The 24,827-nt window shown below is 41.1% G+C and overlaps 2 protein-coding genes across 10 annotated transcripts in view; one reads left to right on the top strand and one right to left on the bottom strand.

Moving 5' to 3' along the window:
• The first annotated feature begins 76 nt into the window (after nt 1-76).
• SGSH (N-sulfoglucosamine sulfohydrolase) lies at nt 77-7,521 on the top strand. Its single transcript, XM_081316676.1, has 8 exons — nt 77-257; nt 1,721-1,881; nt 2,002-2,107; nt 3,014-3,164; nt 3,502-3,658; nt 3,820-3,901; nt 4,652-4,855; nt 6,309-7,521. Exons 1-8 carry the CDS (start codon nt 152-154, stop codon nt 6,866-6,868), a joined length of 1,527 nt encoding a protein of 508 aa, XP_081172802.1. The 5' UTR covers nt 77-151; the 3' UTR covers nt 6,869-7,521.
• A 21-nt stretch (nt 7,522-7,542) lies between these two features.
• CARD14 (caspase recruitment domain family member 14) overlaps nt 7,543-24,827 on the bottom strand; it is a 30,541-nt gene continuing 13,256 nt past the window's right edge. The window contains exons 12-24 of one of the 9 annotated variants that reach the window (XR_014024988.1): nt 22,745-22,839; nt 22,096-22,141; nt 17,662-17,851; nt 14,449-14,575; nt 13,159-13,396; nt 12,979-13,042; nt 11,942-12,050; nt 11,333-11,488; nt 10,514-10,661; nt 9,927-10,042; nt 9,497-9,674; nt 8,116-8,288; nt 7,544-7,972 (exon numbers count right to left, since the gene is read on the bottom strand). Coding sequence is in view for 6 of the 9 variants with exons in the window: in XM_081316669.1 (XP_081172795.1) it covers nt 7,930-7,972; nt 9,497-9,674; nt 9,927-10,042; nt 10,514-10,661; nt 11,333-11,488; nt 11,942-12,050; nt 12,979-13,042; nt 13,159-13,396; nt 14,449-14,575; nt 17,662-17,851; nt 22,096-22,141; nt 22,745-22,839 (1,510 nt within the window). In the remaining 3 variants the exon portion in view is untranslated. The other 8 variants (XR_014024989.1, XM_081316670.1, XM_081316669.1 and 5 more) reach the window with 8 other exon arrangements.

The following is a 24,827-nucleotide window of genomic DNA, read 5'->3' on the forward strand; positions in this document are numbered from 1 at the left end:
TCTCGGCTCACGTGATCCGGGCTGGACGTGAAAGAGGAGGCGGAGCTGAGCAGTGATTAGCTCCTTCCTAGTTTCCAGCTGCTCTGAATGCAAGGATTGCTCGGTTCGGGGACCGCTTGCCGGGCGCAGGCCCGGGCGATGCGAGTTTGCCATGCAGTCTCCCGTACAGAGCTGCGTGGTGGCACTCCTCGCGCTGGGGCTCTGTAACGCTAGAAAGGGTGACCCCAACAGATCCCGCAATGTTCTGCTGATTGTAGGTGAGCAAACCAATCCCGGGGGAGCACGTTAGACCCTCTTGCGTTGGAATCCCTTGCGCGATATGCTTGCCCACGATTGGCTTTCGTTGGGAGTTGCTTTAAGAAGGTGGAGGATCATCTGGCAAACTTTGAGTGGTTCTGAAGCAAGTGAAAAGTCGGGCTCGGGAAATATTTGGATGGAAGGCAATCCAGAGCTATAGGGAAGTCGAAAAAGGAGAAGGGGAAGAGGCATGGGCAAAACATTCTGGTTTTGTTGCTGTGACAGCTTCCTGACTGTGTTGATGGGATAAACTCAACTGAATAGAGAACATCTGCCTTTTTAGAAGATGGGAGGGCCAGTGTTTTCCTATGTGTTCTACAGGAGAGTAATAGCAAGTGTTCTGGGTCACATTCACCCCTCTGTTCCCCCATCCCCCTTGATTTGGGTTGGCAAGAAGAGAAGTTCCAAATATGGACTATTTCCCACATATTCCCCAGATTGAGCTTCCTGCAGATGGTAGATTTCTGTAGGACAGACAAACATTCAACAGATGCAGACTTTTCTAGTTGTAGAAAAGAATCTGTTACAAATTTGCCAGAAGGAAAAAGGCTTGCATAGAAACCCTAAAGGACATAATAATGGGCACTGAGCAATTTGGCTATGGTGCCAGGTCTCAGCTTTTGCTTGTGAAAGAATGAAGATACAAATATTATTGAAATATAATAATACAAATATTATTGAAATATAAGAGCTGGACATGCCACTTTTGATAAGGTATGACAGAATTAACAGGATTGTGAGATGACTGGTGAATTTCCCTTTGTCCACCCACATATTTTTGTAGTTCGTGTTGTGTGCATTTAGCTAAATTAGTGGAACCTGTGTTTATGAAACCATAAAATAGCCCAGAATCCACAGTCCTCCCTTTTCAGCTGTAACTGCAGGCTTCCTGGACTGCAGTGTGATATAGGATTCTTGTTCCTTTTTTGCTCATGCTGAGTTTTTTACACCAATCGGTTATATCCTATTTTCACCAATTTACACTCTCCCCCCCTCCCAAAATGGATTAGGGTTAAGGTTTTTAATCATTGGTTGCCAGTTACCCCTCAAATTTATGTATCCACACTAGAATCACAAAGATATTGCACCAATCAGGTCCATGGTGGGCAAAAACGTTTTAAACATCAGAAGTTAGCATTAATGGTAAACAAAAAAGGTGTGAGTTCAATATAGCATTTGTTGGACAAATGTGTCATGGAATAAAACACTCTGGAATTTCACAGGCTGAAATCTTTTTAAGTCTGTTACCAAACTTCCCCAGTTAAGAGTGCAGTTTTACACAATCCAGCCACCTCCAGATGTTTTCCAGGCACAAATATAATAGATTTGTGGATGACTATCCCAGAAGATTGTAGCAAATGTTCACAGGGAACAGGAGTAGAATAGAGATCCCTTGACTTATGCACTCCCTTTTCTGTGGCAGCGGATGATGGTGGTTTTGAGAGCGGTGTGTATAACAACACAGTCATAAAGACCCCAAACTTAGATGCTTTGGCCCAGCGGAGCCTGATCTTCCGGAATGCCTTCACTTCTGTCAGCAGCTGCTCCCCCAGTCGGGCCAGCCTCTTGACGGGCCTGCCTCAGGTAACATGCCCAGATGGGTGTAGAAAGCAAGCCATGCTACAGCATGGTCCTGTCCTTTTCTTTGATTGCCACCAAACTGGGGGTGCCATATTATTGCAAATGATTTCTGTCTAACCACAGCACCAAAATGGGATGTACGGATTGCACCAGGATGTGCACCACTTCAACTCCTTTGATAGTGTCCAGAGTCTCCCCTTATTGCTTAACCAGGCTGGGATACGGACAGGTAAGTAGAGCAAAGCAAAGTTCCTCCTTTCACTTCCTCAGTTCAGCTGAAACTCTTTTCTGTTTTGGGACTTGGATGAGACAGCCTGCAAGCTTAAGAAAGACATTTGGTCTGTCTGCTTTGCAGCCCTTTAAGAAAATGCTAGCAATGATAAATGTTACTTTAAAAAGAGATGCCATGTATGGTAATGCTGATGCGGGTGTTTGTTGCTGTTGAAAACAGAATGGTCATTTTACTTAACTGCTGAAATCAAAATAAAAAGAACATTACATTTCTCTTAATTTAATGGTTTATTGTCATTTTTTTTCACTGCTGATAAGACCACTAGAAAAAGGTTGTCTTGTGTATTGCCTCCCTCAGTGATGCCTTTGTCTCATTTAGTCCAACTCCAACATAGAGAAAAATATTTCTGAGAGCCAGTTTGGTCTAGTAGTTAAGGCACCAGGCTAGAAACCAGGAGACCATGAGTTCAAATTCTACTTTAGCCATGAAAGTCAACTGAGTGATCTTGGGCCAGTCATTCTAGCTCAGCCCAACCCACTTCACAGGGTGGTTGTTGTGGGGAAAATAATAGGAGGAAGGAGTATTACCAGTAGGTATATTTGTCACCTTGAACTATTCGTAAAAATAATAAAAGATGGGATACAAATAAATACATTTCATAGCACATTATAAATTGCACCCCTTTACTTTCTGAAGCTAGAGCGTCAATTTTTTTTTACATACCCATCATTCTGGTAAGCTTTATGAATGAACGTAAGTAGCATAGAATCCTTGCATCCCTCCTTGCCCCTGTAAATGCCAAGGTTATGTCTATTTTGTACATGTAATGTGGGCACTACCCTAACTGACTGGTTAATATTAATATCCTTTTTTTTACTGACTCCAGCTCTTTGTCTCTTTCAGGAATCATTGGCAAGAAGCACGTTGGGCCAGAGGCTGTGTATCCATTTGACTTTGCCTACACTGAGGAAAACAGTTCTGTCCTGCAAGTGGGCAGAAACATCACCCGAATCAAAGTGCTTGTTCGGAAATTCCTCCAGACTGTGGATGAAAAGTAAGATCTGGTATTGGAATGATCCAGGTGCATCCCTTCCTTAAGCCCATGTGGAGCATCCAGGGCCAGGCCCTTCACTCATGTTTGGCAGGCCCAGTAGAGATCCCAAGAGAATGTCTTGGGAAATTAAATGGTTTTATGTACAGAGATAGGAGGATCACATTCAAAGAGAAACCAAACTCAAAGGGTGGGGGGGGAGATTATGGAGAAGACGAAAATGGAGCTTAGCAAAGCTAGAGGCATCCAAAGTATTGCTTTAAATAGTGAAGAGGAAACACCGTTGGCCCATTATCAAGAGCCCTTAATTGTGTTTCTGCCCCCCTTTTCCAACCTTTAGGCCTTTTTTCCTATATGTTGCTTTCCATGATCCCCATCGCTGTGGTCATTCCCAGCCGCAGTATGGAGCCTTCTGTGAGAAATTTGGCAATGGGGAGCCTGGAATGGGCTGGATCCCTGACTGGAAACCTGAGCTCTACCATCCAGATCAAGTGCAGGTGAGGCCTAGGATTTTCTTCTCCACCTGGGTTGCAGCAATACCTCCCAAGTAGCAATGACCAGTCTCCTCCAGTACTTTTCATAACAATTCACTTTTGTTACCTGAAGGTCTTTCCTAGTGTAGCTTCTAGTTTCAGCTGTATCTCCTTTTGGCCTTCAGGTCCCTTATTTTGTACAAAACACCCCAGCTGCTCGTGAAGATTTGGCAGCTCAATATACAACTGTCGGCCGCATGGATCAAGGTAGATGATTACTGAACCAGGTAGTTCTACCTACGGGAGTGGGACAAAAGACTTGGTACTTCTGAGAGGGAACAAAACCTTTAATTAACGATGGTCAAGTGCGTTTTTGTACACTTGAGAGTCTGTCTGATTTTGCTTTAAGCACATAAAGGCATAAACATTAGTTCTGAGAGTGCAGATGATTGTCTTTGTTTATTAAAAAGGAATACCGGTACATCTCTTCTAGTTTTTAGAACCCTGTGCAATTCACTGGGTTGACGCTATGTTTCTAGCTCTTACATATAATGGCCTTGCTACTGCTATCTGGTAGCTTTTATCTGTATATTTTATGCAACTCAAGGTAGCATACTTAATGCTTCCATTTCCTATGTTCCCCACAACGCCAGCCCTGTGAGGGAAGTCGGGCTGAAAGAGAATGACTGGCCTAAAGTCACTTGGCCAACTTTCATGCCGGAGGGAAGACTAGGACACACAGTCTTCCTGTTTTTAGGCCCTCACCTTTACCACTGTACTGAACTGGTCTTCTGCCTCATGGCAATATGGTTGAGAGATAGGGAAGCAAACCAACGTAATCCATTCATCCTTAGCAAAATATGCATAATTATGTTAACTGGGTGCAACTTAATGGGAGAGAGATGATCAATTAATACTGAATAATCTTTTAATACCTGCTGTGTGGTGCCTGGAGAAAGAACCTGTACTTATTCCTGAGATTTGGATGATAATATTGATTGTGTACTATTTCTGCAGGCCTTGGTCTTATCCTAGAGGAGCTCCGCCATGCAGGGTTCCACAACAGCACTCTTGTGATCTATACATCAGACAACGGCATCCCCTTTCCCAGTGGCAGAACCAACCTGTACTGGCCAGGCACAGCCGAGCCCCTCCTGGTCTCATCTCCTGAGCATCCTTCACGTTGGGGCCAGGTCAGCAGTGCCTACGTCAGCCTCCTGGGTAAGACCAGCTGAGAAATGGATGGGTGGATTTGTCCCATGGAGGAGACTGGGATGCGCTAAAGCGCATGGGGCTACTTGGGAAACTATAACACACTTTCCACTTTGCGTTGGCCTTTTCTGAAGCTCTTTCTCTTTGGAGAGAGGGGGAAATTATGGCTGCAGCTGATGTGTCTGGCGGTTTCGTCTGTGTGAGTGTCCTTCTCTGCTCTTTCCCTAGTACAGTGGTGGCGAACCTATGGCACAAGTGCCAGAGGCAGCACTCGGAGCCCTCTCTGTGGGCACACATGCCGTCGCCCCAGCTCCGCCTCCCCCCACAGCCCCCTCCTCACTAGTAGCCCCCCCCGGAGGAGAGTCACCCCAGATGCGGCCTGTGTGGAACAGCACAGCCAAGCACATGGCAGCTGGGCAGCAGATGCTGCTGCGGGGCACGGGCGGAGGGCGTGGCCACCATGGCGCTGCAGGGCCGTCTGGGCGATCTGCGGTGGGCTGTGGATGGCCCTGAGGGCGGGCGGGGTGAGGGGGTGGGTGGGTGGAGCGGAGTCGGGGCAGGCCGGTTTTTGGGCACTCGGTCTCTAAAAGGTTCGCCATCACTGCCCTAGTATATTTTCAGGAAAATATTTGTTTTACGAACCCTTCCAAACAGTTCTGTTATACGGAATTTATACTTGTCTAATACTTATTTAAAGCACTGGAATAAATAAATGCCTTCAACGTCTCATATGCTGGCTTTCCACATATTATTCAACAAACTGTGGTTAAATAAGTCATGGCAAATGTGGGACCCCCCCACCTACTAAGTGATTGAATTCACATGAGGGTGGCAGAAGGCAACCTAGGTCGTATTTCCCTTTTCTTGTTCCCCCATTCAAACAGCAAAAAAGAGAAACAAAGTGGAAGAATGGGAAATCAGTATAGTGTAAGGGCTGCTTAGACCAGATACAACTGTTGTGTAAATCTTGAGCAAGGGCTTCTCAATCTCATGGATCAGCAAGGAACAGCCAAAAGTCTCCTGACTCAAAAAGGGAGGAAAAAGTGGCTTAAGATTTAAACCCTGGCATTAAGAGAGAGAGATTTCTGTGGGCTGCTTAGTTATGACGTCTTTCTTGTCTGCATTAAAACAACTCATGTAGTCATGTTGTATCAGGGAAGCTTCTGCTGTTGAATATATATGACATTTGACCTGTTGGTTCCTACTGTGAATAAACACTTTACCATCTTTATCGAGCCTAAATTCTATTGAGTAGATGCATGTAGAAGGTATAGAACTGGAGCTAACTGGTTTCAATATACTCACGAAAATCTCTGGAAGAAACAGTTGGTTGTTGTTTTTTTATATGACCCAGAAATATTGTTCCATACTAGGTCACACCTGCGGCCAAAGTTCCTTCCAGTCTCTTCCCTCTGCATCAGATGCAAGTTTTAACCTTCAGCTTTCCCTTCTCTCTCTGCAGATATCACTCCAACCATTCTGGACTGGTTTTCTGTGCCATATCCCAGGTACAGTCTGTTTGGGAAGCAGATAGTGCAGCTCACCGGGAAGTCTCTGCTGTCAGCCTTATCACTGGAGCCAAAATGGAGAACTGTGTTTGCCAGCCAAAGCCTGCATGAGGTGACCATGCACTATCCCATGCGAGCTGTGCAGCATGGCTCCCTGCATTTCATTCACAATCTACAGAACCGAACCTCCTTTCCCATTGATCAAGATTTCTACGTTTCACCTACATTCCAGGACCTGCTGAGCAGAACTCAGGCAGGGCAACCTACGCATTGGAATAAGACTTTGCGTAGCTACTATTACCGGGATCGCTGGGAACTGTATGATCACAGCACCGATCCTACGGAAAGCCACAATGTGGCTTCTGATCCCCGCTATGCACAGGCTCTTGAAGAGCTGCAGGGGCTGCTGTTGAAATGGCAGTGGGAGACCAGCGACCCCTGGGTCTGTGCTCCTGATGGGGTCTTGGAGGATAAGCCTGTTCCCAAGTGTTGGCCGCTCCATAACGAGCTGTGATTTTCTTTTTGCCTTCCTGTTTTGGTGGCAGTTACTCGTCAGTCTGCAACAGGAAAAGATCAAGCGGGTGCTGATGCAACCAATCCAGTTTGCAGAATTAAATACTACTGAAGTTACACCCGAGAGAAGATTTGGAGTAAAATGCAAGGAAGTGTTTGCCACCCATACAAGAATGAAGTTCTGCCATATTTTGTAACATTTGCTGCCATAAGAATACCACAAGCATCTTCCAGATGGATGATCACACTTGTCATCCATCCTTGTAAGAATGGCTAATGGTTACACACTACGAATGTGATGGAAAGTTGTAGTCCAAGTTAAAATGACTGGAGAAGCCTGGTTTAAGAGATGAGCTGATCACTACTATAAGTGTCCTCACCCAAATAGTGGTCCCACAAGAATACAGGTGGGCTGGTCCCATCTCAGTCGTTACACATAGAGCAGGGATAGAAACTGGCTAAGTTTAAAGAGTAGAAATGAATATTCATCTTTAGATTCTGTAGCCTACACATTTCATCATTATTCTACCATAGAATACTGAGGTGACTAGAAACAGCTTTTGATTTGCCTGCTGGGATGGTATAAATCTGCCAAGCAGTTGCTAGTTCTCCAGAATATGCATAATATGGCTAAAGCCTGCTTTTATACAATAAAGAAATGAAAAGTTGTTTCTAACTAGCTTTTTTGTTTGTGAATGGTTTTATTCCTTCATTAAAACAAGGCTTCAGTGGCCTGTTTTGCAACTTGTTGCAGAATCCCAGGATTCTTTCCTTTCTCGTTGTTGCTACAGGCATGCAGTTTGAGCTGTGAGCTTTTTAGCAGCTGGTTTTAGAAGTCTCTTGTGATTGATCATCTCAGGCATTCTTGTACCCCGAACACTGTGAATCTTTGAAATTCTTCACTGAGGCTGCTGCAGCGATATCAACTTCTGCTAGATGTTATGCATTTGAAATAACACATAGTAGGGCTCCAGCCCATACTGATTTTGTATTATTTGCAACTCCTCCAAAAGAGTCAATTTGAAATGTACAAAGGACCTATGAAGCACTTTTTCAAGCCACTTAAAGCAACTGGAGGCAGCCAATAGCAGCTTCTGGAACAACTCTGTCAATATAGAAAAAGATACTACTGCTTAAGTTGTTTCAAAGGGTACTTCATATACACTCCCCTATATTCAAAAGTATCTTCTGAAGGAGTTGACAATCCTAATGCACATAAAGGCTTGTTCCTTACCGACTGGCAACTACCTGGAGGGTGAGGAGGGTATTTAACAATAAACACCTGTGTGGGCTTTCTGCAGTGCTATAATTCCCATTCAGGTATTCTGGAGGGTTCTATGGTTGATGTCCATTTAGGAGGTGTTTGGTGTCCACACATAAACATATGGATTGTCGATCCATCAAATAGTTTTTAATGAAACCTGCCAAGTGGAAAATGATGACCATCAGCAATAGTGCACTGTAGTAAGAACTCATTCCTATGTTTCTTTACATCTGCTTTTCAGTGGTTCCAAGAGGAAACAGCTTCCCAAGAACAGTCTTAGAAGCACAACATTCTTAAGAATTAAGTCTTGGGGGAACAAGGGCCAGAGAAGTCTGAGATACCAGTACAATGAAGGAGAAAGCAGAAATACTGCGTGTTTGAAATACTGCATAGCTTGGGAAGTATAAATTGCTCACAATTGCAAAAGAGATGGAATGCTAACACAAAGTAAGAGACTGGTAATCTGATTCCATCTTGTACTTGTCCAGTCTTTAATTCATCTTATATCACTTATATCCTTCAGGATGATAAGGCAGCATGTTATTCTTACAAAGCCCTGTTAGCCTAAGTGACAGTTACAAAATCAACTAGTGAACTAAATGCCAAATGAGAATTGGACCCTGATCTAATACTAATTCTGCTAGCTATTGCAAATCTCTATTATAAGTCAAGGAATAAGGCAAACCTCATTAATTTTTTGGAGTTTCAGTGTAACAGAAGCATGGCCAAAGTTCTTTTAGTCCAATTTCAGATTTTAATAGACTAGTACAATGCAGGGAATGTTAACTTGCCAAAAAACATTCTCAGTTTGCTACCGGTAGTTAATGGGTTTGATAACTTCTTAAAAACAATGCAATGGTATTCTATCCTGTGAGAAATTCTTACATAATAAAATGCATCCATTATTTTCATGCTCAACATTCAATATACTGCACACTTGCTCTCATAAGGAACTGTGTGCTCTACATGGTTGAGTCCAGTCTCCACCCATTTCTGATTTGAGTACCAACTCCACCCAAGAGTTAAAAAATTCATTATAGCAAACATCTGCGTACACATCCTACCTAAAACAGCTTCTAGTATTCTGCACATTTAGCCGACATATGATTGATGTGTTGCCAGGAATTCAAAGGGAGGGTGAGGGAAGATAAAATTGGTTTGAAAGAGGTTGAATGAGGCAGGATGGAGAACATGAAAAATGGCAATTCTTTAAACGGTAAGTATGCAGCTTGGAATATGTTCTATTTCCTCCCAGAACAAATAGTAGCATCTTTCAGTTCTTCCTAGGCTCAGATGAAACAATTGCCTTAAGTCCCATGTATTGGTCTAAAGAGGTCGGTGTGGCACTTGTTCTACCCATACTACCTTCTTCTGCTCATCAGCGACAGCCACACGGACACAGCTGTTGAGAGCATCGAGGTCACCCCAGGCCTCAGGAGCAATGATACGATAAAGGCAGGACACTGTCTCCAGCCGGGTCTCATCTTTCCGGACACTCTCCAAAAGCTGCTCCTCGGTCGCTCCAAGGCGCTGAAGAGTTTTCCTAAAATTCAAGCCATTTAGGTATGGAAGTCAGAATTTGGAGCTTATTCACAAAGTATGTTTGTGCGCATGTGAAGGAAAGGTTGAAGAACGGTGGCCCCAGGAGAAAGAATTGCCAATATAAAGATATGGTGGATAAACCCACATTATGTGCCAAATGAAGTGATTTTAGGTCCGTCTTTGGTGATTAAAAAATAATTGGATAGAAATTCTGGCAGAGAGAAATGCAAGTCATCAAAGTAGCAGTGCTTACTTGATTTTCTTGGCATTCTTCTCACTGATGGTGATGAGAATAATGATGGGATAAATATCCATTGCCAGAAGTTCTTGCACACTCTCCAGGCCCAGATCCAGCCAGGCATGTATATTCTAGAGATAGAATGAGATGTATAACTGCAAAGATACTGTTATGTATTGAGGTTTGGGAAACATCTATTCACATGTGTATTGGGAACTAACAGTTCCCCTGCACTTGTATTGAACTCTAACAGTTCTGGCGCGAGCCAAAGTGGCAGGATTGTTGGGTTCAAGCTGATTGGTTGTATGAAGGTATATAAGAATACATGTACACCCTAACCCCTCAGTACAGTTATGATTGCCAATAAAGCAACTGTTCATTTGTACTCATCTGCCTGGCGTCTTCACTACGCTTCAGAACCCGATACACAATAGATACCACCAAACAATATTTGTAGTCCTAAGGCAGGGGTAGGCAACCTTGGCTCTTTTATGACTCGTGGACTTCAAATTCCTGGCTCAGGAATTTTGGGAGTTGAAATCCACGAAGCATAAAAGAGCCAAGGTTGCCTATCCCTTTGAATACGCATCTTAATCCCTCACCCGATATAACTGCATCTGTATCCAAATACAACATCTGTTGTTGCAGCCTCTAATACCTTTTGCATTAACTGCTCCATATCCCATCGAGGAACACAAGAGCTGCTATTCAACTCTTTGTTTTCATGGAAGGTTTCTGTGTTCTGAGTGTCTGCAGGAGCAGGAAGAACAAAAATGAGTGGGCATAGTTCTGAACAATTGTAGAATCCAAATTAAATCTATTTTTCTTATGTTCTGTTAAAAGTAATGTTTGGATACATAAGAGAATGAGAAAATCCAGTATCAAGAAATATTCTATGTTCTAAGACAAGATAATTATTTGAGCATGAACTGGTGAACTTAAAGGTGCTTTTTCCAAGTATGTGGGTATATGCATAATTCTTTCTCATGTTTATGTAGTGTATATTAGAAGTAGTTACCCTTTGAGAGCCTAAAGCAATGAAATTTCATTTTAATGTATGCTGATTAGTGTACATTTAAAGTGATAATAAAATTATTCTATTCTATTCTATTCTATTCTATTCTATTCTATTCTATTCTATTCTATTCTATTCTATCTTATCCTATCCTACTCTATTCTACTCTATTCTACTCTATTCTACTGCTTTTTGAAAAAGCATCTTTGAGACAAACATGACCTGAATGACAGAGAATCTCCATAGACAGGAACTGTGAATTTTATTGTGAGCCAATGCACTCTCTTCTACTTCCATCAGCTAGACATTTCCACTAACTTTGTCTCAAGTTCAGATGCTGAGTTTTCCAGGACTTAAACAATATTTTTCTGCAAAATTCCACCAAACCCACTTGATCCTTGTATACCTGATGGACATTTTTCGAATTCCCTGGAAAGACATAGCTTGTCAGCCAGAATCTTCCTCAAAAGTGTTGGCACCACAAGTACTGGACGTGGCTTCCCAGGTCTGTAATGCCTGACAAAAGTGTATGGCATCAGACTGACACAATTCCTGGGATTCACTAGAAGGAAAAGAGTAAAGCAATCAGAGAAATAAATGCTTGTGGATTTCATCCACTGCTTGTTTTTTTTATTTCTAGCTATATTTTAAGAAAACATATTTGAAGGCATCTATTAAATTGTCACAATTAAAGATTCTTTAGAATTACTGTCAAGAATAGAAAAAACTAGAACACAATAGCTGCAGTGGGTCTGTGATAAGTAACCTGGTTACTACAGCAAAATGGTTTTTTTTAGAAAATGGTCAAGCTTCCAGAAAGTATCAGAGACTTTTTTTAATTAGCCAATTAATTAGTTATCTCCAATAGATGCTTTAGAGTGCAATCCTTGGCATGTATTCTTTAAAAAAAGAAACAAAAGTTCACTGTGTTGAATTTACCTAGATAAATATTTAAAGAGGTTGTCACGTGATAATTTTCAACAACTATAAACAATTTTGCAATAGTTGAACTTGCCTTTTGGCTTGTTTGACTCTGAGAAACTACATTCCATAGTTGACCAAAGTGGATTGATCCTGTTGCCTGTGCTCACAATACGGACCAACTTGCGTTGTGAACTGGAATTCTAAGGGCAAAAGGGAAGGTGTTTTATTAAACCTAGAATGTATAGAGCTAGCCCAGAAGTTATGGCAGTGGTTAGCTGGGCAATTATAGGAGCAATGCTCCTATAGAACAATGTCCCCAAAGGGCTTTCATACCAAGCCTTTGTCTCAAGTAATTCTCACCCAGATGCCTCCCACATATTAGTTAGTAGAAGAACAAGTGCTATGATAGTGCAGCATATCTGGTGCTCCAGGTTGTATTGTTAGAGTTCTCTGGGCTGCAGTTTTGGATTACTACTAGAATATCATCAGTGCAGGACATACAGGAGATGTGAGGTTGTGCAGTATACAATAACAATAGCACTTAGACATATACCGCTTCACAGTGCTTTACAGCCCTCTCTAAGTGGTTTATAGAGTCAGCATATTGACCCAACAATCTGGGTCCTCATTTTACAAACCTCGGAAAGATGGAAGGCTGAGTCAACCTTGAGCCAGTGAGAATCGAACTGCTGGCAGTCAGCAGAATTAGCCTGCCAATACTGTATTCTAACCACTGCACCACCACCACCACCACAACGGCTCAGTAACAACTTTCTACTATGTCAGTTACTGTATAAGCATGCTTGGGTGGGAGAGTTCTATGGATGCCAATTCATTTGGGTGTGAGTGAAGTCTTTAATTGCATTTGTTTTATAAGGTTAAGTCTACATCTGTTAATTGCCATGATTCAAAGAGTTCTTTTTGAATTTTTTGATAATTCCAAAATTGCTATTCCCATCCATTTCCTAGGTTGTTCTTGTGGAGGGAGATCAGTGAAGTATGGAGTTCCTCTTCCTTACCCCCAGCTTGGTCCAGCTTGGTGGAAATGCATTTTTGTAATTTAGTTAGCAGTCTAAATCAACTTGCAGATTTAACTGCCTAAAGCAGAGTGAAACGTTGCCTCATTACCTTCCGGGAAATCATGTTCTTTTGGGCCAATCCTTGAATGAGGGCAATGAGTTGCTGTTGTGCTCTATATCAAAGAAACAGGGACAGAAATGTATAAGGCAGAAGAAAGCAGATATGCACTTCTATATGAGATAGACAAGAATGTACTCCCTTTGGACCTACTGAGGTGATCATACTCACTGGAAGTAGTTGGGGATGGTACCGGCATCCATGTCTTTCATGGTATAAGGATTCACCTGGCAAGCACACCACTGAGTTTGGCCTTCATACATGGTGTCAGTAACATGCAGAATATTATGGCAATCTACTGAGAGATCCCCAGGACCCTGTTTCTCAAGGCACAGGTTGGATCGGATATAGAAGGAGTCACCAGATGTCACCAGCTTTGAGTCCAGGTCAGTCAGTAGTTTCTTGTAACCTAGTAAGGTGAAGTTTGTTGGAAACTGTGAATCTAAGTAGCAATAGCACACGTCAGGTGGGACTGAGGGCAAATAAGTGAGAGCACAGTTACTTCCCAAACAGGTCCTTTGCCTTCCATATTCATCTCCAGTGAGATACCAAAATCAGCTGAATACATTCTGAGGCCCAATCAAGAGTATACTGTATTTCCAATTTCCAATTCATCTTTAGGATCCAGGAAAGAGAAACTAGAAATCCCAGGAATGTTCAGGAATTTCCAAAATCACATTATTCTGTCTTTTTCATAATATGTGACCAGAAGGCACTGTGTACTCTCAAAGCCATCCAATTGGTGCCAAAGGTGAGGACCTCTTAGATCGGCTCTAGTTACTCCCTGTATACACAATGTCATCTGTTGCACCAGCTTGGGTGCTGGAAGCCCCAACCAGTAAGTTCCTCAGAACTTTGCTTATTAGGACCTATCAGAAAACCACCCCACCATCCAAAAGCTACAAACAGAATAGAAGAAGGCACCTCCTGGCTAGCATTGTCAGTGCTTACCCTGGCTAAAACTTATTCCCATTTTCTTGATTTCTCAACTGATTTTTCTTAGGATTTGGGAAAAAACATAAATGCTGGGAAGGAATTCCTGCATTGAATAGATCCTCCTTCATACTAATTATAATGGAACATGATTCACTCTCTCATTCTCAAATATTATTAAATCTTTTACATTAATTTGGGTGGTATAATACAGGAAAGCTTCTTCTTGTTTTCCCGTATGCCACTCTTAAGGGTACTCACAAATCTACTATTTGCCTTACTTCATTGCAGAATCCCACTAAGAGGGAGAAATACCCGATCACCAGCATGCTTGAATCATACTTTTTTTTAAATGACTTTTGTACCTTGAAGCTATCATGTAGGCCAAGGATAGTTGGTGTGAGTTATCAACAAAGCCCAATTTCTATTAACTGTATAGCTTATCATGAGGTCTAATAGAAGTCATACCTCAGTCACCTTTAGAGAGACAGAAAATAGACCTTCTCCAAGGCAAGCAAATATCCTTACCCTCCATGTTGTGCTTCACAGACAAGCAACAAAATCCATTCACTTTTTCCAGGACCCAAAGAGCCTCCTCAAGAGTTGCATCTTCTAAAACAGCTTTGAAACCAGGTTCCATGACTCCATAATCCACCTATATATTCAAAGAACTTGAAATGTTGATCAAAGAGACTCTGTTTGAGGAAGTCAAACACTTGCAACCTGGCTCAGCTCAGACACAAGAAAGACCTTTCCCATGTTAATCATACTTTTACAGAAATGGTAACAGCTTGACAATACCAGAGATAAGATGCCCCTGTCCTCTCCCTCTCTTCCATCCACACACTGCAAGACGTATAAGGGTAAAGTATCTTCTTTGTCAAGAGTTTAGGAAGAAAAATAATTTAGTCTGGAGCTAGAGATTTTCCCTAGCCCTCTAATTAAAGAGCCTTGGTGGAGCAGTGGGCTAATGCCTCCTTAAGTAACACCAGCTGCCTGCAATTAGTGCAGGTTCGCATCCCACCAGGCTCAAGGTTGACTCAGCCTTCCACCCTTCCGAGGTAGGTAAAACGAGGACCCAGATTGTTGGGGGCAATAAGCTGACTTTGTAATAATGCCGCTTGGGGTGTGTGTGAAAGCCCTAACAAGCAGGCATATACATAGAATGAAGGCTACTGCTAAGCTTGTAAGCCGCCCTGAGTCTTCGGAGAAGGGCGGGATATAAATGTAATAAAAATAAATAAATAAATACAGAAAGTTTTACCATGGAAGTGACAGCTGAACTACATAGCTTAGAGTAGAGTTTCATTCATTTTATGTCCCATAAAATGAGACATGACATAAAATTATGGGACATGATTCACTGTTTAGTAAAATCTCACTGTGACAATTTGTCAGCTACTGCCTTGAAATTAGGCCAGTTTGGATGTATGAATAAATCTAAATCCTTCATAATTTGTGAGTGATTATAATATTTATTATTTTTATCCCAAATTATATCTGTAATTCAAGATGGAAAACATAGCTAATCCTTCTGCCTCCTATTTTCCCCAAAACAACAACCCTGTGAGGTGAGTTGGGGCTAAGAGAGAGTAAATGGCCCAAAGTCACCCAGCTGGCTTTTCTGCCTAAGAGAGGCCTAGAATTCAGTTTCTTGGTTTCTAGGGCTGCATCTTCACCACGGCACCAAACTGGCTCTCTTCTTCTAGCACATGTCAGTGCATCCTGCCCAATCATTCCCATTTGATTCTCATGTAAGCAAAAATAGCAAAGCAAAACAATGGATTTTTGCCTATGGTTTACTTAGTATGATAGCTGAACTGGGATTCATGGCCTTTGTGCTCCTTGACTTAATAGAAAAGCAACAGTCAACCATTACATTTCAAATATAAAACTAAACAAACTGTGGGAGGTGGTTTGTTTAACCACTCACACTACAGTAAAAAACTGTGCAAAAGTACTTAACCAGTAAGCTTCTTTTTAATAATAAGCTAAAGCTCTGGATTTACTTTCAAATAAACTAATTTGTTCCAAGGTAATTATAAAACATTTACCCTGAAGCAGACATGTCAAACACAAGGCCTGGGGGCCGGATCAGGCCCGCGAAGTGGTGTGGCCCGCGAAGCCATCCTGGAAACAGTGAGGGAACGGCCCCCACTGCCTTGGCCCTGGCCCAGAGACCCTCCTTCTGCCAGAGACCCTCAGATCTGTCCCACTCCTGCCCAGGCCCCCATAGGCACCCTTGATGCGAACGATGTAGAGCTGGCCATGCCCACCCAGTAGGCCACACCCACCCAGTAGGCCACGCCTACCCAGCCCCCTGAGGGCAACTGCAATGCTGATGTGGCCCTCAATGAAATTGAGTTTGACACCTCTGCCCTGAAGTATTCCAGTGTTGTGTCACCCTGACAATTTCACCGTCACTGCTCCGACTGGCCGAGTAGATTCTGAGCTTTTCAGAAGCTGTGATTTTAGTTCAATGAATGATAGCAAAACAATCTTACATTGTCTCAGAAATGGGCAGATTGGCAGGGCTGAATTCCTGAAACTAAAGTCTAGGCAGCTGAAAGATATCCAGACTGGAAAAGATCCACAAGACTTTCCAGTACAAGGATGACATTTTACCAGCCCTAAAACTGCTAATGAATCCCCTGAGGACTACTATGGAATTTTTATAGCAACCATGATCCATTCTATGTGCTAATGCTGCAGGCTTGCCGGAAGTACCTTCAGCACCACTTAGAATGCTTTCCTTTTTCTATTTTGTTTTCTTTCTCAGGCACTGATTGCATGTCAGCCGATATAAAATCTTGAGCTTTTCCTTTAAACAGGGATGTGGACAGAGACGGCGTTAGAATGAGAAACATATCCAGAGACAAATATGTCATTTTTACACAAATACATACACTGTGGAGGTTTTTCCCCCAGATGAGCAGTTTTTCTGTTTCCCTTCTCTTCTCAATCTAGTTAAAACACACTTGAGATTGTGACTGGCTGTTAAGGGTGATTTGCACATCTTTTCAGCCAACCAAACACTGTGAGCACTGTCCCTTTCTGACTCAGAGCGCAGAGAACTGCCATAATCGGTGTTTGTTAGCTGCCCTTTCAAGCTGGCCCATAATTGGATGCCTTGTCCTGCCTCCTTTGATTCCATTAAGTCGACAACTTAAACAAATCTTTCCCCTTTTTTCACAACCAGAAAATAAAACAAGAACCACTCAACCTCTTCTTGATGTATACTGCAATTTTTTATGAACATTTATCCATTGTTTGGGGGAAATCCTAGAGGTAATCTAGTAGCCTGCAAATATAACCAAATCATTCAAAACCTTCAAAAGCTTATTATCGGTGACTATAATAGTGGCAAACTTACATCATTGTCAACCCCTGTGACCTATAATGTTGCCCTGCTAGCAGTTCTGCATTTGAACCACTTTTTTTAGAACTTTGATAGAATCTATAAGGGAAGCCAACAAGTTGAAATGTAAGTGAGAAAAAACATCCCCTCCAATGGGAAAACAGACTTAAAGCACAAGGTAGCAATATGTTGCAATTTAAACTGCGGAAACAGCATTAATGGCAAGATGCACCCCAATTGCAAAGCCCTAGCTGAGGTGTGATCAGCAGCTGGTTACTTTCTTCTAGTGCCAGCACTGCATCATCTGCTAGAGCCCACTGTCCCTTAGAGATCTTGCAGAAATGTAGAACATGGCATACAACAAAGATGTAGGAGTGTGTTACCAGCACAATTTGCTGGCCTGGTGACAAAGACATCTCATCAGCAATAGATCCAGGAGTGACTCGATGAATGAAGATGCCAGTCTGGTTGCCCCCAGTGATGCTGATCTGCTCCAACAAGGCATCAGCTTGGAAGGCAATAGTTGTGATACGGCTTGGAAAGCGCTGGGCAAGTCGGCGGCGCATGGGTACACTAAGAGGAGAACAAAGCAGACAGGATAAAGTCCATATAGGTTCTGGCTTCTCCCACTGATGCATCTCTCCAACTTTAGACTGGCTTCTGTGCCGGTCTTAACTGAGCAGAAACACTTATCTGTGGCTATTCAATGTGAAGATTAAATCAAATTTAGATCAAGGATGGCTATTATGGACTTGAAATGTCCATCATTAGATATTATAAATCAGTGGCAGGGAATATTTTGGGATTGATTTATATATTTGAATTTTATAGTATGTTATGGATAGTTGCATGAAATGGCTATAATAGGGAGGGTTGCCTATAATAAAATAGTATGTATGTCCAATTACAAATATCTGTTTACTTATGACAAAGTGGTAGTCAATTGCTCCCTACTCTGTAGGCTCTATTGCTCCAGTTTACTCTTGCTATTTTCTTCTCATCTTTTTTGCTGGGCTTGTTTGCAGGCATCTTTCTATTATTATTACTATTATTATTATTATTATTATTATTATTATTATTATTATTATTATTATTATTATTATTATTATTATTATTATTATTATTATTATTATTATTATTATTATGAAAGGGCCAGAGGCAATACTTAAATTAAAAGTGGTGCTTTGCTTTACTCTGCAGGATGTCAGCTTCCTATTAAAAATATTTTAATATTTTAAAAATATGGGGCAGAGGGAAAAAACTAAGCAGGTGCTTTGACCATTGTTTGACCATTGCTCCACCATCCTTGGTGGAGCAGTGGGCTAATGCCTCCTTAAGTAACACCAGCTGCCTGCAATTAGTGCAGGTTCGCATCCCACCAGGCTCAAAGTTGACTCAGCCTTCCATCCTTCCGAGGTAGGTAAAATGAGGACCCAGATTGTTGGGGGCAATAAGCTGACTTTGTAATAATGCCGCTTGGGGTGTGTGTGAAAGCCCTAACAAGCAGGCATATACATAGAATGAAGGCTACTGCTAAGCTTGTAAGCTGCCCTGAGTCTTTGGAGAAGGGCGGGATATAAATGGAATTAAAAAAAATAATTGTAAAACTTTATAACATTTTCCTGCCATCTAGTGGCTACCAGATTTTGCTGCCTATGGTACAGTACCTTGGCAGTTCTGCATAAATCAAGCAAACGACACATCTCTAATGTCTACTGGACATGAATAGGCAACTCTCAAAGAGAGCAGGGCAATGGCCTGTAGGCACGCTTTATTTAAACCTGGAATAAAAGTCTGTTTCTTTGCCACACATTAATAGACATAAAAGGACACCAATAATGCTCTGAAGCAATGCCTCAAAAGAACAGAGGAAATAACCAGAATACAGTGTCATTTCCAAGACCTCACACTTTATCCCTTAAAAGACACCTTCTGTGAACATATACAGATACTCCTTAATGTACAACCACAATCGATCCCCAACATTTCTATTGATAAGCAAGACCGTTGTTAAGTGAATTTGGCCCATTTCATGATCTTTCTTGCCACAGTGGTTAAGTGAATCACTGTAATTGTTCAGTTAGTAACATGACTGTTAAGTGAATTTAACTTCCCCATTGACTTTGCTTGTTGGAAAAAGATAATCACATGACCCTGGGACACTGTCATGGTCATCAATACATGCCAGTTGCCAAGTGTCTAAATTTTTATTATGTGACCACGGGGATGCTGTAACCATTGTACATGTGAAAAATGGTCATTAAGTCACTTTTTCAAAGCCGTTGAAATGGTCACTAAACAAATGGCTGTAACTTGAGGATTACCTGTACTTATGTATACAGACCCATGACTCTGAGTTACCCTTAAATAAAAGTAATTATATCCATAGGATCACACATTTTCTTTTTTGCCTGAATAAAAATTTATTTTATACCTTTAATATTTGCCTTTTGTAGATTCCTTGGCTAACAATCAGTTTGTCCTTGAGTTACTCCCCACAATTATGGATATTGTAGTTGTTAAAACAGTGACAGATACAGATTGCCTCCCTTCATTAAAAAAAAAACCAAGCTTCTGGCTTTCTATATGAAAACAACTGGGAGGAAACAGACACAGGTTTTGCCTCCCTGAATTGCCTATATATTGGTGTCTCATTTGAAAGTATTGTAGGATACTTGCTGGAATCCTTGTGTTGTTGTAATAACTTTCTTCCAATCAATTATATTCATCAGAGCTCTTAGATTCTTTGATTCTTTCTGATCTAGATTGCCAAGTGAGAACATGGGCAGCTAAAACCTTCTTTCCATTATTTATTTATTTATTATTTATTTATTAAATGTATTGACCACCCATCTTACCACAGGGTAGGTCTGAGCAGCTTACAATATTAAAAGGATAAAACTATACAAACTGTATACACAATACAAATAAAATACTATAAAAATGTAACTAGATTATCTCACTTCATATTCCTTGTCTTTGGATTTTTTTCAATACCATATTTAACAGAACAGAATAACAGAAGGGACCTTGGAGGTTTCCTGCTCAGGCAGGAAACCCTATACCATTTCAAACAAATGGTTGTCCAATCTCTTCTTAAAAACTTACAGTGTTGGAGCATTCACAACTTCTGGAGGCAAGTTGTTCCACTGGTTAAAAAATTGTTCTGTCAGGAAATTTCTTCTTAGTTCTAGGTTGCTTCTCTCCTTGATTAGGTTCCATCCATTGCTTCTTGTCTTGCCTTCAGGTGCTTTGAAGAATAGCTTGACTCTTCTTTGAGGCAACCACTAAGATATTGGAACACTGCTATCATGTCACCCCTTGTCCTTCTCTTCATTAAACTAGACATACCCAATTCCAGTAACCATTCTTTATATGTTTTAGCCTCCAATCTCCTAATCATCTTTGTTGCTCTTCTCTGCACTCTTTCTAGAGTCTCAACATCATTTTACATCATGATGACCAAAACTGGGTGCAGTATTCCAAGTGTGGCCTTACCAAGGCATTGTTAAAGTGGCATTAACACTTCATGTGGTCTTGATTCTATCCTTCTGTTAATGCATGCTTACTCTGTGTTGGCTTTTTTGGCAGCTGCAGTACACTGCTGCTCATATTTAAGTGATTGTCCACTATGACTCCAAGATCCCTCTCACAGTTGCTACTATTGTGAGGTACCACCTCCAATACTGTACCTGTGCATTTGATTTTTCTTGCCTTAATGTATGTAGAACCTTACTTTTTTCACCATTAAATTTCATTTTGTTAGCACCCAATGTTCAAGTCTGTCAAGATCCTTCTGTATCTTAAGCCTATCTTCTGGAGTGTTGGCAATTCCTGCTAGCTTGGTGTCATCTGCAAATTTGATGAGTTCCCCACCTATCCCCTCATTCAAATCATTGATGAAGATGTTGAAGAGAACTGGGCCTTAAACAGAGCCTTAGGGTACCCCCCTGCACACTTCCCTCCATGTAGATGCAGTTCCATTGAGGACCATATGCTAAGTATGGCCGGTTAGCCAGCTACAAATTCATCTGGTGGTGATGCTGTCTAACCTACATTTTTCTATCTTATCAAGTAGTAGGTTGTGGTCTACTTTATCAAATGCCTTGCTGAAGTCCAAGTAAATTATATCCACAGCATTCCTCTGGTCCACTAATTTTGTCACCTGGTCAAAGAATGCAATAAGATTTGTCTGGCATGATCTGTTTTTGACAAATCCATGTTGGTTTTTGGTAATGACTTTGTTTGCCTCTAGGTGTTCTCTGATTTGTTGCTTGATTATCTTTTTCAGAATCTTCCCAAGTATTGAGGTCAGGCTGATAGGTCTGTAGTTTCCTGAAGCTATTTTCCCCCCTTTTTTGAAGATGAAACTACATCAGCTCTTTTCCAGTTCTCTGATAGTTCCCCAGTGCTCCAGGATCTTTCAAAGATGTAGTTCAGTGGTTCTGAGATCATATCTGCCAGTTCCCTCAGAACCTTGGGGTGCAGTCCATCTTGTCCTGGTGATTTGAACTCGTCTAGGGTGGACAGAAGCTCACTTACCATTTTCTTGCCTATTTTAACTTGTATTTCTAATCTGTTTTTTGATAGGTTGGAGTGTTTCTCCCCTTTGTGTAAAGACAGATGCAAAAAATGAGTTAAGTAGTTCTGCTTTCTCCCTGTGGCTTGTCACCTTCTTGCTACTTTCTCCCACTAATGGACCAATCATTTCCTTGACTTTTTTCTTGTTTTTTATATGTTGAAAGAAGCTTTTTTTGTTATTTTTGACCGTAAGACATTATAAAATAAAACCATGTCATTGGGGTCTGTGTGTTTACCTCTCAGAGGTGCAAGGGTCTATGTGGAGCCAGAGGGAAGAGCCATCTGTAAGAAAGATACATTCAAACACATGAGAGCAAAGCAATCAGTGGTTGGTTTTTAGCCCAGGACTAGTAAGTAATCTTCAATGCACGCTCATTGTATTTTTCCCTGCCTTGCTAGATATGAGTTCCCAATTTTTTCTCCTTAAGGAAGAAAAACAATGGGAGGGAAATTGAACATGGCTTTCAAGTGCAAAAGTCGAAATAAGTTTCCCATATTGTAGGGGATTATAGTAGGAGAAAAAGAGAAACAAAAAGTATAGGATTTCCAGGTCTTCCCTAATTTTGGCCAAGCTGGCTAAGTATCCAGAGGTCCAAAAGCTCTGGAAAGCACCAGGCTGATTTGGACCTTCCCTTCCCACTGCCTCTTTAACACAGATTTAATTCTGAACATCTTTAAAACTAATTTGCTATTACTTATGTTATGAATTTGCTTTCACATTATGACGGCTTTAGCAAATAGATCCTTCCAAGTGGCACTGCTAGAATCTCTTTTGGACAAAAAAAAAAAGCAGGTTCACAAATACATTAAGGAGGGCGTTTTTCCCTTCCTCTTCCACAGGCTAGAAAAAACAAGGAAAATGTTTTCCCTGTGGGAAACTCTTACCATCTCTCCCCATGTCATATTCAAAAGAGGAATCCCTCCCTTTCTCTTCAGCTGAGGTGAGAGAAAACTCCTCGTCCAGGAACTCCTGAGAACTGCTTCAAGAAGAGACATAAAAGAGAGGGAAATAACAACATATGAATGGAAAAAACAAAAGCTGTCAGAGTTTTCCCATTCTTTTGGGAGGCTGTGAGGGCAGTTAAGAGCATTTTCTGAAGTGGCTTCCAGACTGAAGGCCTGGTGTGACTTGGAGCTGCCTTGGATGGGCATTTTATTCTGAGGGGAATCTGGGCCACAACCTTTATTTGACAATCTATTGTACAGGTAGCCCTCAACTTACAACCATTAGTTTAGTTCTGTTTAAAGTTACAATGGCACATGATCAAACTTTGGACGCTTGGCAACTGGCATGTATTTGTGACAGTTGCAGTGTCCTGGGGTCACGTGATACCTTTTGTGACCTTCTGGCCAGCAAAGTCAATGGGGAAGCCAGATTCACTTAACAACCATGTTAACTAACTTAAAAGTGCAGTGATTCATTTAACAACTGTGGCAAGAAAGATCATAAAGTGGGGCAAAATTCACTTAACAACTATCTTGATTAGCAACAGAAACGTGGGAGTCATTTAAGGTCATAAGTTATTTATTTATTTATTTATTTATTTGTTTGTTTGTTTGTTTCGATTTATATACCGCCCTTTTCCCGAGAGACTCAGGGCGGTTTACAGGGCAAATTAAAACAATACAATATATACAGGTTAAAATTAAATTAAATTAAATAGCCCCAAAATAATTAAAAATTAAAACCTTAACCCAAAACCTTCAGTCCAGGCCGGCAAGCTCGAATAGCCAAGTTTTTAGTTATGACCATATTATTGAATACTTCAGAAGTGTGGGCCAGGGCACTTGCTCTCTTTTCTCCTTTTACAAGCTCTTAGCAAATCATTGACTTTTTAAATGTTTAATTGAAAGTGAGGTCCACCATAGCTAAATGACTGACACTCCTCTAAATCAGGTAGAATGATGGGAGAAACATTCAAGGTAGGAGTCCTTTCAGATGTGTCTCTCCTTCCAGCCATACCCTAACTCAATTACTTATAGAAAAATGATGAATCTGCTTTTTCGTTATTATTATTTTGTATATGTCTGAATTTTATTTGTATTTCATTTCTGTAAATTATTGGACATTTCTCTATGTGATACGTAATAACATACATGATTGGACTGTATATTTTTTAAAAATAAAGAATATTTCAAGAATTGTTTCTCTTTTGTGTGTGGGGGGGCCAGCAGAGTCAAATCTGACATTTTCAGAATTTTTGACATGCCAGGACCAAGAGGTTTTCCTCAGTGATCTAGGTCAAAGGATAAAGGGATATGTCTTATGGCCTTTTGAGACATATTTTCAAGTTCAAAAGATCACCATAGCTGTTTCAGTCATGAGGCAGGGATATTCTTAGTCACATCTCCATATTATTTATTTGACTGAATATATAATTCGACATATATTATTTTATGTTACATATTATTTTATATTATACCGTATAAATAAAAGCTTTAGAAATGCAATAGACTGACAAAGAATTGAAATTAAATTGAAATAACAATTCAATGTGCACAACTACTTTCAACATTCTCTTATTTCCTCTGTGCCCAAAATAGCCATCCTAAATTTTAAGTGTTTCATGCAGCTTCCAAACAGTATTTGTGAGCCTCCACCTCTCACAAACCTCTTTTGATTACACTGCAGTGAAATGGACTGTCAAGAAACATAGCATCATTGCATACAGCTTTAGGATATTTTTAACCTGTTAAATCCTTCCAAGATGAGGGAAAATAGCAATAACAATAGCACTTAAATTTAAATACAGTGCTTTATCGCACTCTCAGAGAGGTTTACAATGTTATTATATTGTCCCCAACAATCTGGGTCTTCATTTTACTGACTTCAGAAGGATGGAAGGCTAAGTGAACCTTGAGCCAGTCAGGATTTAACTTCTAGCTGTGGACAGAACTAGACTGCAATATTGCATTCTAACCACTGCGCCACCACAGCTCCTCCAGAAACAAAACTGGAAATCGTAGC

This window comes from Vipera berus, assembly GCF_964194415.1.
Source record: "Vipera berus genome assembly, chromosome: 2".
Taxonomy (NCBI): domain Eukaryota; kingdom Metazoa; phylum Chordata; class Lepidosauria; order Squamata; family Viperidae; genus Vipera; species Vipera berus.